The sequence below is a fragment of the Pteropus alecto genome, unplaced genomic scaffold, assembly GCF_000325575.1.
Source record: "Pteropus alecto unplaced genomic scaffold, ASM32557v1 scaffold344, whole genome shotgun sequence".
NCBI lineage: Eukaryota > Metazoa > Chordata > Mammalia > Chiroptera > Pteropodidae > Pteropus > Pteropus alecto.
In genome coordinates this window covers 920,633-933,165 of record NW_006434840.1, presented here as the reverse complement: position 1 = coordinate 933,165, position 12,533 = coordinate 920,633, and the positions used below count along the sequence as shown (strand labels likewise).

At 38.2% G+C, this 12,533-nt stretch overlaps 1 protein-coding gene across 4 annotated transcripts in view; it reads left to right on the top strand.

Moving 5' to 3' along the window:
- The window catches only part of HEPH (hephaestin), a 74,163-nt gene extending 62,165 nt beyond the window's left edge, over nucleotides 1–11,998 (top strand). For 3 of the 4 annotated variants that reach the window (XM_006910681.2, XM_015588420.1, XM_015588421.1), the window contains 6 exons: nucleotides 3,124–3,230; nucleotides 4,357–4,582; nucleotides 7,034–7,173; nucleotides 8,057–8,219; nucleotides 9,519–9,563; nucleotides 11,589–11,998. In XM_006910681.2, the coding sequence (XP_006910743.2) occupies nucleotides 3,124–3,230; nucleotides 4,357–4,582; nucleotides 7,034–7,173; nucleotides 8,057–8,219; nucleotides 9,519–9,563; nucleotides 11,589–11,821 (914 nt within the window). In that variant the 3' untranslated portion in view covers nucleotides 11,822–11,998. The remainder of the gene's footprint in view (nucleotides 1–3,123; nucleotides 3,231–4,356; nucleotides 4,583–7,033; nucleotides 7,174–8,056; nucleotides 8,220–9,518; nucleotides 9,564–11,588) is intronic. The other variant, XM_015588419.1, reaches the window with a different exon arrangement.
- Nucleotides 11,999–12,533: the final 535 nt, after the last annotated feature.

The following is a 12,533-nucleotide window of genomic DNA, read 5'->3' as shown; positions in this document are numbered from 1 at the left end:
TTTTGATTTTTAATCATTGTAATACAATGTGTCTTGGAGAGGCCTTTTTGTGTTGAGATATTTGATGTTCTGTTGACTTCTTGAGTTCCAAGCTTCATCTTATTCCTATGATTTGGGAAATTCTCATAAACTATTTGTCTGAAAATGCTTTCTAACCCCTGCTCCTTTTCCTCCTCTTTGAGAATGCCCATTATTCGTATGTTTCCTCTACTGATGGTATCAACTAGTTCTTGTATCATTTTTCATTATTTTTCAATTTTTGTTGTCTCTCTTCTTCCTTCTAATTTATTTCTATATTTCTCCCTTTGACATAATTGATCGTTTCTTCCATTTGATCAACTCTATTTCCCAAGCTCGTTATTTCAGTTTTCATCTCTTTCAGTGTGTTCTTCATATCCACAAGTTCTCGTTGGTTCTTTTTGAGGGTTTCAGTTTGCTTGCTAAAGAACCCATTCTGCTCATCTAGATGCTTTTTTTCAATTCCTGAAATTGTTGCAATGAATTGTTTTGGATCTCATAGAGTTTTTTCAGAAATACCATCCTGAATTCTCTGTCACTTAAGTCACATATTTCTATGTCTGTAAGCTTATTTTCTGGCGAGTTTTCTCTTTCTTTCTAAACTCTTTGTCACCTCGGTTGTTCATGGTGTTTAATGGACTATTTCCATGCTTGGCTATTAATGGAAATGTATTCTGCTTTTTTTCCAGAAAGAAGATTTATTGTATAAAGATTTCTCTTTAGTCTGTTGCAAAGACATTTTTCTTTTGGTTTCTAGTAGGTGACGTCTAATCCTCTTGGATCCCTGCTGTATGTAAAGTCTTAATAATGCTTTTTTTTCCATATAGATATTCAATCAGGCTTGCTACCCTCATTCTTAGTCCTTGTCAGTGTTAGTTACAGTTTCAGTAGCGTTTGCTGAGATTCCCCTGGGGCTCCATGGTGTTGTAGTGTTTGGTCTAGGAGGGTATGTGGAGTGGCCCTCTGTGTTGGTGGATGGGGTCTGTGGGTCAGCCTCACATTTTGCAACCATGGCTTGTAATAATCTACTGTTGTTTATCTGCTATCGCCGCTTTTCTGCCATCCCTACTTCTCTGCTGTCCCCATGTCTCTACCATCCCCACGTCTCTGCTGTCCCCACTTCTCTGCTTCCTGCCCTTATGCCTGGGCACTGCTGCCAGCCACATGGAACTCAAACTCTCCAAGGCAGGGTTGTTCAGGGTACCTACAACACGTTCTCCCTTTCCCCTCCTCCTGCAGGGAGTCCAGCTGCGAGAGGCAGCCTCTTTGTTTCTCCCAGTCTACCCCCTGACTCTCGAGGTTCTGACCTGCGGTAGCTCTTAGGTGCAGATCCCATTATCAGATATGTTGGTTTGAAGTTTGGGTGTTTTCTGTTGAGTTTTAAATGGTTAGCTTATTTTTGTTTCAAGGGGAGAGATCTGGGGATGTGCCTCATTCCACCATGTTTCTGATGTCACTCCAGAGACTCCTTTTTGTTAGGTAAGGTGATGGCAGCTCCTTCTTTGGGGAGGGTAGAGCAATTACAACTTTTTCTGGGCTTGTGGCAGAGTGGTAGTGGCTCCTTCTTGTAGAAGTGGCAGAGGAACCTGGACTCTATACAGCTCAGTCAGCTGGGGTCAGTGTCAAGAAAGACTTCCTGGTGCTGAGGAATGCTGAGGTTCTCCTGCTGTCCTTTTCCCCAATGGGGGTTCCCTAGCTGTACCAGACTGGGGTGATTGGGATGATATCGTAAGATACTTCCTACACTTGGTTATATGGCCATTTTCTTTCTTTCTTTAGTTTTATTTTATTTTATTTTTACCAGTTTGCTTCAGGTTCTTTATTGTATTCTGGAGTGCTCTCAGAGCTATTTTTTATAAGTATATAGCATATTTCTTGTTTTTGTTGTTATTGTGGGGAGGGGGAAATGAGCATTAGGACCTCCTTAATGTGACATTTTATTGATGTCACTTCTTTAGTATTCAATTTGTATAAAATATTTAGAATGGGAAAATCTATAGAGACATAAAGTAGATTAATTGTTGCTTAGGGATTAGATGAGTAGGTGCATTAGGGAATGATAACTAAAGAGTATAGGGATTTTTTGGTGACAGTGATTTTTCTAAAACTGTGTTGATGATTATAAAATTCTGTGATTATACTAAAGACCATTAAATTATACAATTTAAATGGGTCTATTATATGGTGTGCAAATTATATGTTGATAAAGCTGTTTTAAAAATTAATATGGCATTAATCAGAAGATGGATTGGAGAAGGCAAGACTTGGAGTCAGAGAAACACATTAGGAAGTTTTATAATAGTCCAGTTGAAAAAACAAGTGTCTACATTAGGGCAGGAATATTAAGAATTGTAAAGAAGTGTGGCTATAAAATATATTGTAGAGGTACAATCATGGGACTTGCCATTGTGTTGGATGATTTATGTGTGAATATAGGAAGACAAAGAAGACTAAAGTTTTGAGTCTGGGTAGCTAGGATGGTTTTGATGTCTTTACTAGACACTGGGAGCACAGAGTGAGTAACAGTATTCTTTTTTCAAAGGAGGCAGCTGAGTTTATAACAATTTTAGTTTTTGATGTGCTGTCAGGACAATCTTCAGAAGATGCCAAGGTAGCTAATTGAAAATGTCAGTTTGGAGCTTAATGACAAGAAAAGTCTAGCTAAGTATTTAAGAGTCATAAATACATAGATAATGACCAATATCAGAAAGGTGGCTGAAGGCTTCCATGGAGGGAGTATGAAAAAAAAGAAGAGGACTGGAAACAAAGCCTGGGGAAACTGCTTTGCATAAGAGGCAACAGTAGGAAAAGAATAAAACAGTGCCAAAGAAGAGAGGACATCCTAAGCAGAGAGAACAATAGCATATCTGCCTTAGCAGAGGATTTTGGACCTGGTCCTTTAAGGGTAGGGTTAGTAGAAGAGAGGCTGAGGGTGCCCCAGGAGGAAGAGCAAAGTCACAAAAATAAAATGGAGACTGGTATGAAAATTATAGGGAAGGATCTTAAAGGGCTTGAGACTCACCCACCACAGACTCTTGGTAAGACCTAAGAGTTGGGAGAAATTTCTGACCTGGTCCAACTGGAGATACCTGTTACCCTTCCTAGGTGAGGTTCTCACTTACAAATGGAACATCCCAGAGAGATCCGGCCCTGGACCCAATGATTCTGCTTGTGTTTCCTGGATTTATTATTCTGCAGTAGATCCCATCAAGGTAAATACAATATTGGCTTCCTGGAGATGAGTCTCACAAATGGGTAGAATGGCTCACATAAAAAAAAAAAAAAACTATTAAATAGGTATAGTAAGAAGCCTATCCCTAGAATATTAATCCTAGAGTTTTGAGGAAATTCCTTAAATGCTCCACTTATTTTAAAAGACAGGAGGGGGAATAAAGGGGGTAGGTAGCACCACGTGTTTGTGATAAACATTTTCTTCCTTTTTTCCTCTTCTTGGATGCTATAAGGCAATATGCTCTCATTTAAAAAGTCCAGAAATAGTTGTCAAGAGATTAGGGTTCTAGTCCCAAATCTGTTTTTATCTAACCTTTGGAGTGACTTTGGATAAATCATTCTGCTTCTGTTTCCTCATCTGGAAGATGAGTTTATCTCTCTAGCCACCCATCTAAAGCCAGATCACAGCAATTATTTACTGAGAGCCTACCATACTTTTGGCATTTCACTTGGTGCTTTGGATGATACAAATGTAAGACAGAGTTCCCATTTTCAAAGAATAAGATCTAGTTGGGGAAACAGATTAATATAAGTATAATGTTATTTCTTTCTATCTATCTATCTATCTATCTATCTATCTATCTATCTATCATCGTCATCTATCTCTGTGTTAATAGATCTTTAAAACCATATAATAGTTCTATTGGGGATCCAGGAGAAAGTGATTATTTCTGCTTGGACGAGAGGATGAATGAGAGGGAAGCCAGAGAAGGCCTTACATTTAATGAAATTTATATGTACTTACTTTGAGCCTTGAAAGATGAATAGTAGTATCCCATAAGATAAGGAATATGGCAGAGGGGAGGATATTACAGGAAGAAACAGCATGAGAAAGTGACTGGGTTTTGAAAGTTCTTGGTTGGTTTGGAGATAAATGAATAGTCTAGCCTAGCTAAAATATAAGTTATATAGCACATCTTACCTATGACCCAAGATGGTTGTGAGGGTGAATTCAGATAACATGGTGAAGGTGCTTATAAAAGTAAGGTATTATGATGATGTTCTGAAAGCAGAGTTGGCTTAGATGTTAACTTGGCTCCCTGTAGAACAATGCCACCCAGGAACAACCTCATATCCTTCACTCTCTCCTCTTCCTCCTATTCTCAGGACATGTATAGTGGCCTGGTGGGGCCATTGGCCATCTGCAGAAAGGGCATCCTGGAGCCCCATGGAAGACGAAGTGACATGGACCGAGAATTTGCCTTGTTATTCTTGATCTTTGATGAGAATCAGTCTTGGTACCTGGAGGAGAATGTGGCAACCCATGGGCCCCAAGAGCCAGGCCATGTTAACCTACAGGATGAGACTTTCTTGGAGAGTAATAAAATGCATGGTCTGTAGAAAATAACCTACCCCTCTTCCATAGAAGTCCCCGCATTAGGAGTATCTGATAGACCCATTATTACCTAAAAGAGCATAATTCATGAAAGAATGGGAAAGTAGGAAGTTGGAATGGAAATAAATTGGAAAAAATGTCCCCTGCTATTGTACATTTATACAGACAAAGCAGACATGTGATCCATATTAGATCAAGTGCCCAGAAAACAGGAAGCTGAGTCTATAAAATTGTTGTAGTGGCACCAGCACATTTTAACGCATTAGAGAAGGCAAGGTGGACATTTATGACCCTCAAAGTATTTGGTGAGCTGGTTGTTCAGGGCTCCTCTGCTTCAAAATCATGAGTTTAGTCTCTCAATATAATCTTATTTATTTACCACTTTGACTCTCATATCTTCTTTTTCAATATAGACAGATGTGCAACTCGTCTTTTAGTCTATTTTTTTAAAACAAAGTTTATTTTACAGATGGAACAATTGAAAGAGAGCCTCAGAGAGTAGCATACTGGGTTTGTATTACATACAAGGAAGAGTTTTTGATGCTCAAATAGATTTCAGAGGGAAATTGTGCATCCAATCCTTCCTTTGTCTAGAAATATATGTATCTCTTTAAAAATGAGAAAATCTCAAATAAGAGGGAGAACTTAAGTGCAATGGATGAAATGATTCCTCACTATTCTTTCTAACCTAATATTTCTTTGATCTGAGGATAAGGCGTGGCTTGATAATGACTCTAATGAAATTCAGAAGTAGTATCTCATTCTCACACAGACTCTAGTTATTTCTACTTGTTGGAGATAAGAGTGGTTTACATAGGGACAGATGATTCGTAAACTTTACAATGTGAAATTTTCAGCTCCTGTCAAGTCAGAGAAGTAAAGTAACAAAAAAAGAGTGAGGACAGTGAGATCATGCTAGTACAGGGGTTGGACTAATGCCCATTTCCATCTGCTTGTTTATATGCTCATTTATCAAAAGTCTTCAGGTATTAATCCATCTACCTATTTGTCTACCATGTATTTGTTGAGCACTTTCTGAGTTCTGGCACTGGAGATAAAATGTTAAATAAAGTTGTGGTCTGAGGGCAAATAAATAATATCTTTCCCTTTCCTTCTAGATTCCTGAACCAATAGTGAAAGAAAAAGTAATCAAATGTGAGCCTACTAAGAAGGCTAATTGGAAAACTGAATTTAGTTCTGCTATTAAATAGGCTTGCTAATACTCCTTCTGTAATAGATTGTCTACCTGCCATTGATATAGATGGACAACAATAGTCTTCCTCATTTTCAGGGGCAGAATCTTTCCCACAATGAAATAGTTAATCTGTCTGCACCCTTTTCTGTTGTCAGACTGATCCAAAAGAGAGAAGATTCAGTAAAGGCTGAGTTGAGCATGTTTAGCCCCTTTTATCAAATTCATAATTTGGTGGGGGTAAATACAGAAACATGCTATAAATGTTCTTTCCATTATTTCCCCTCTTATGGAGTAGAGTGAAAATTACCTTCCTTCTGTGAGTACATGAGAAATGGAGGAATATGTCCTGGGCATAGTCTAGATAGTGTTAATTACCATGGCAATAAACTAGTTTGTTGTCTTTAAGTACAGGATATAGCCTAGGAAAAGGCAGATGATGAGACTCATGCATTAATATGATTAATTTAAAAATGTGACTAGTCTTTTTTTAAAAACATGTATTGTAGGCTCTGGTGTCTTCTGGGTGTTCTGAAGAATAAAAAAGAACTATAGTACTATAGTATATACATTCATTTTCTGCTTGCTAGAAACCTAGAGTCTAGCTGAGGATATGAGCTTCCACAAATTAAAAGTTAGATAAATCTAGAAAACAATTTCTAGTACATTTCAAAGAGTGGTAAGACAGTACTTGAGAAGTTCGGAGGTTGAAAAGAATGCAGGGAATGAGAGGTACTGAGGAGAGTTAATCAAAAAAGTATTCTTGGAGGAGTTGAAGGCTTTAACTGAGCTTTGAAAATATGGATAAAAGGAGGCAGGATTTCTGGGAGGAAAGATAAAAAACACAAGTAGTGATACAAAGAACATGCATTGGGCTATCTGGGGAATGATGAATAAATCACTCTAATTGGAATAAGTGTGTTGGATAATAGGAGATGAGTCTGGAAAATGTTTTGGGGCTATATTTTGCAGGACCATGTTGGCTGAGCTAAAAACCCATGGACTTAATCTTTGGGGCAAGAGAGAGCTAGTAAAATATTTTAAGCAACAGAATGACATGGTCATATTAGTTATTTAGACGGTAATTTCTGTAACACCAGTGTAGAAGATAGACTGGAGGGGGGCAAATTAAATAGAAACAAGAGAAGTTGAGACAATTGCTATAATCAGAAATGATAAGGACTAGCCCTAGGGCAGTGGCAATCTGAAGTCAAAATTAGAGATATAAGAGTTTTTTTTTTTAAATTTTTTTACAGCCATTAATGGAAAGCTCTATGCCAACCTCAAGGGTCTTACCATGTACCAAGGAGAACGAGTGGCCTGGTACATGCTGGCCATGGGCCAAGAAATTGACCTGCACACTGTCCACTTCCATGCAGAGAGCTTCCTCTATCGGGTGAGCTGGAAAGTGGACTGAGTCCTTCAGGGGTAATTAGAGAAGTGCTTTAACAGTCATTAAGGAGGAAGGAAATAGCAAGGAACAAAATAATAACCAGTTAAAAGAAGAGAGATCTTGTACATGGAGCATTGAACTGGAAATCTACTTTGGCTGTGTATCTCAGGGTCACTTCTCTCTAGGCCTTAGCTTTCCCTGCTGATACAGAAGAAACAAGTGGTTCATTTATGGGGTAAGGGGATGAAAAGAATCATCAACATAATTGGGTCTTAGTCAAGGACTTAAGATACTGAGCAGTTATTCTAAGATATAGGAATTTCAGAGTTGCTGTCTCAATCTCTGAAAGTCCTCAATCCATTATAAGAAGAACTTCAATTCAGGAGCTACATGGAAAAAGCATGTAAGTTTTGGAGAAGAAGATCTAGTCTTAAGAAAAGGGGCAGAGTTGGAGGCATTCATATAGACATAAAGATCTAGAGGTACTGATAAGGTGATGACATGAAAAATAAACTAATTTGGGTTCCATTGCTAAAGTAAATATGTGGCTCCTTCTTAGGAGTCAGGATTTAGGTTGAATTCTCCAGATTTTAGCTTGCGGAAAAGTATGGAAACACTAGTTTTTAGCTTCCCAAAGGAAGCTGTAATATATTTTACTTTGGGACACTTAAGAATAAGTAAGAGAAAGAGTCCCCCTATTGATTCAGTTTGTGTGGGCGAGTTCATAGGGAAGGTGGATAAGATGGACTTCTCAAGCTGCTTTTTGGTCTGTAAATCATAGTTCCATATCCCTGATGTGGACATCTAAACCTTTTAATTTTTATAAACTCTGACATGCTCTCTATATCCTTCACTTCTTTTCCTCTACCTCTAATCTCTCCTGCAGAATGGCGAGAGCTACCGGGCAGATGTAGTGGATCTGTTCCCAGGGACCTTTGAGGTTGTGGAGATGGTGGCCAGCAACCCTGGGACATGGCTTATGCACTGCCATGTTACTGACCATGTCCATGCTGGTATGGAGACCCTCTTTACTGTCTTGTCCCAAAGAGGTAAGGCCTAACAACCAATATGTGCCATTTTTTAGCACTTTATCTAGCCTATAAAAAACAGATAATCCCAAGAAGTCTTTTTTCACTTGTCCTTATTATCCCAGAAAATAACAGGACTTAAGACAGAGTATACCCCTCTAGGTGTTCTTGCATCCAATATTTCTCATTTCCCATGACCCCCTTGACATCTGTTGAGCTCACGTCTGTTGAACCAGCCTGAAACTGATTGGACTCTAGGCATTGATGCTTAGTGAAGATTTGCTTCCTTTGAAATACATTTAATTTGTATATAAATGAATCATTTTATAATTCGTTAGAGTTGCAGACTGTTTCAAGAAATTTTGCTAATAAATTCAGTTTATAAAAAAAAAGAAATATAATTCTAACAGAGACCCCTTGATTTGTTTTGTGGGGCTTGTGAAAGGCAATTCTTTCTGTCCTGGAACAATTCTGTCTAAGGCTGAAAAGAGATATGGGCCTTCAATTATAGCTTAGCCCAGACAGAGTTGCTACCTAGGGTGAAAAAATATTTTCTTTATCTTTTTTTATGGAGAGAGAATAGCTGGGCTAGTTTCGTTATTAATAAGTCTTCGTTAGTCACCAACAATATAGAAGTGTAGGCAGTGTTAGCTTGTGTGCTTTTGGGTTATCAAAGAGTTAAGTGTCTTTTTTTTTTTTTTTAAGCCTTTTGACCTTAGTCCAGTCCTCACCATTATCCCCCTACAAAGAGGCAATATAGTACTTCCAGGGACCCACAGAAATCCAGATTTTTTTCTCTTTTTTTTTTTTTAATGTTACATGACTTTGGAAAACGATGGTGTTGAAATAGATATTCTGGGATTGCCAGCCATTGGCATTCTGTCAGCAAGAAAAAAAAAAGTAGGCAAATGTCTTCAGGCATTCAAACAGGCTTAACAAAACCAGAGTAGAGATTACAACTTTGCTATTTACACCCAGGGAGGTAAACAAATAATTGTATATTATGATTTCCTGTATATTCGAAAAACTTTGTTCTCTGATAACCTTCACTGCTAGAATATGGTTTCCACTTACTACTCTAGTGCTATTCCCCACCACCCACATAGGCTCATATTTTCTGTCACTATTCAAAATCAAATTACATACTAATATTGACTTTGACTGTAGGTTAATTAATTCTAGGACATTCATTTTGGTTACTATAGCACAGAGATTCCTTCAACCAATGCCGATTTCCAACAATGAGCCTGTGGATTGATATGGATAAAAAAAAAAAAAAAAAACTAACTAACATCTTCTCTTTTTTTTTTCCCTCTCCAGAACACTTAAGCACTATCACCACCATCACCAAAGAGATTGGAAAAGGTAGGGGGAGTGATGTACAGAATGGATAGTTATATGTGGTGTGCATTTATGGGGAGATGCAGTGTCTCTAAAATATGGGATTCACATGACTGAAAGGCAGAACACAATACTAGAAATCTTGAGATTTCTACAAGACTTCAGAAGCCAGGAATCCAAGGTTCAGCTTTTCTTGGTAGGTTTATTCTCTCTGGCACCCACCGCAACCTCCAGAGTTGGTGAAAACTGCCTCATCCCCAGTCGAAGGCTACTATCCTAGCCTCCCACCTAATGTGTGATAGGGAAGAAAATTCAAGGTCTTGCTTGGGTGGGCATAAAGATGCTGTAGCACAGATATAAATTCCCTATAGGGACAGTGAGAAACTAGAACAAATACCATAGAGTCTGCACTAAGTACTTCGAATTCTTGCATGTATGGAAGACAAAGAGTCAACTAAAGAGTTGACTCTTTGGAACTAACCATTTCTGCCCTTCAAGAAAATAGAGATTTTTGTTCTATCTAGCCTGGGTCCAAATAGTGCTTTCACTCTCTACCCATTTGTACCTAAACTGAGAAAGATTTAGAAAATTATAAGAGATAGAAGGAACATTAGAGATCATAAATTTAGTTTGGAGGGTTTTCAGCTGTGTTTGAAACATTTCTAATGATCTGCCTAAGTATTTTTATCTTATAAACTGTTAACCATGGAACTCAGATAATCCTTGAGGGATTGGGAAGAGGTAAGGTGAGCCTGAGAGAGTGGAGCACCATATATACATATGTATATATTTCATCCTGTCTCAGTTCTGTAAGAACTGACTTATGCATTCATTAAACAGGTACTGAGTGTTAGATACACCAAAACAAGACATAGATACTACTTTCCAAGAGGTTTGTTTCTACAAACAGAATGAGACACAGAAACAATAATTGCAGTGCTGGATGCTATATGTTGTAAAAAAGGCAAATGATAATAACAGCTATTAATTATTATGCATTTGATATCTTCCAGTATCTATACTATATATTTATAATATTAATTTACTTAAACCTCACAATAAACTTCGGAGTTAAGTATGGTTATTATCCCCCTTTTTAAAATGTGGTGACTGAAGTGCAGAAGTGAAAGGTCACTTGGCCCAAGCAAGTAACTTGTGGGATTACAAACAGTACAGATACTTTAAGAACACAGAAAAACCATTACCTGTCTTAATGAATTGAAGAAAGCTTCACAGAGACCTGTAAATTTTAAGCAGGAATAGAAAGGTGAGGAGGTAGAAAGGGTGTTCAGGCAAAGGAAGCAGCATGAGAAAGTCTTGGAAGCCTGAAAGCAGACCACCTATTCTGAGAAACAAAGAACGAATTACTATAGCTGAAGAATAGTAGATAAAAGACTAGAAAAGTAGATTATAGCCTGATTTTGAGAGCCAGAATGCCTGGCTTGAGTCTGAGCTCTACTCCATAGGTTAATTGGAGGTCATTTATCTCCAAATCAAAAGTTTGCATGGCAGAAACTAAGACAATCAAATATTTCACCTGAAAAGGTAATAACATCATGTGTTATCATGGCTCAAAAAGGTGAGAGACCAGACAGCACAGTGGCAGGCTATCGTTATGGTCTAGTAGTCAAAGTGAGCATTAATAAGCTAGGTCATTGGGTCAAACTTCTTCCCTGAATTTATACTTATTGCCTCAATTCTACCCTCTGGAACCACACAAACCAAGTCCAATTTTTTTCTTTACATTGTAGGTCTTTATATATTTGAAGAAATATACCAAGGCCCTTCCCAATCTGAGACTGAGCTCTTTACATAGGGAGATCAGGGCCTCAATGATTCCTAAGAACTTTCTCAGGTGTAACATCTTGTTACCCCGATTCTCTGTAACCCCTAAATCTGTTTTAACCAGCTGGTCTTTTGAGGGATAGGAACAGTTCCTCTGTTTTATTTGGATGGACTTATTTCTCCTCTTCCAGGAGGTGACTGCAAAAGTGCCCCTGTGGAGTACTCTCCAGCCCACAGTGCCCATATTTTCTTGTTCCATTTCAGCAGCAATCCCCAGAGACATTGGAGAAGACAATGTGAGGATTCTCGGCATACAGATCCCCATAAAGGATGTTGAGGTGCTGGTTTCTGTCTTAATTGCCATGGGTATCATTCTCCTGCTCATTGCTCTGGCTCTTGGCGGTGTGGTCTGGTACCAACATCAGCAGAAAAAGCTCCGACGTAACAGAAGGTCGATTTTGGATGATAGCTTTAAGCTTCTGTCCCTCAAGAAATAGCAACTGGATTTTGGAACTTCATATCTGGAATGCACTCCCAGCAAGCCATTAGTAGCTAACCCCACTGTCAAAGGAGCATGGGTAGTAGAAAGACGGATGAAGGAAACAAACTTGTCTGATGATGTTTTCATTTATTTATTTCCATGGAAATGATGTACTTTCTCTTTTTCTTTAGTTGTTTTTTTTTTTTTTTTTTTTTTTTTTTTTTTTTTTTTGCCCCACTTGGGCACTTGGGGATAAGTGACTTCCCTAGTATCTTATATCACAAATTTCAACAGCTAGATTATATCACCCATTGACACTTGGAAGATGTGGAAATTCCTAAATACTGATCCTTCTCACAGAGTTAATACCAAGAGTAAAACACATTGATTAAGTTTCTCCTGCTTTCCAGGACCTAGGCACATTCATTCTGAACCAAGGCTAAGTGAGCTGTGAAGATAATCCACATCTAAACTATGGACTAAGAACAAAGGAATAATGGGAAAATGGGTGGGGTGAGATTTGAAGATCCAAATTTTATTTTGATTTTCCTTGGAAGTGAACTGTTTTTGAAAAGCGAGTGGCTGGTGGTTGCATGAGTACCTTTAACTTCTGGATTCAGAAATTCTTCAGGACGTTATTCTTCCAAGTTCCTGGTGCAATCACACTGAAGAAAATGCTGAGTGTCTTCTCCATATTTTAGGCAGAAATTTCTGTACATTAAAGTACT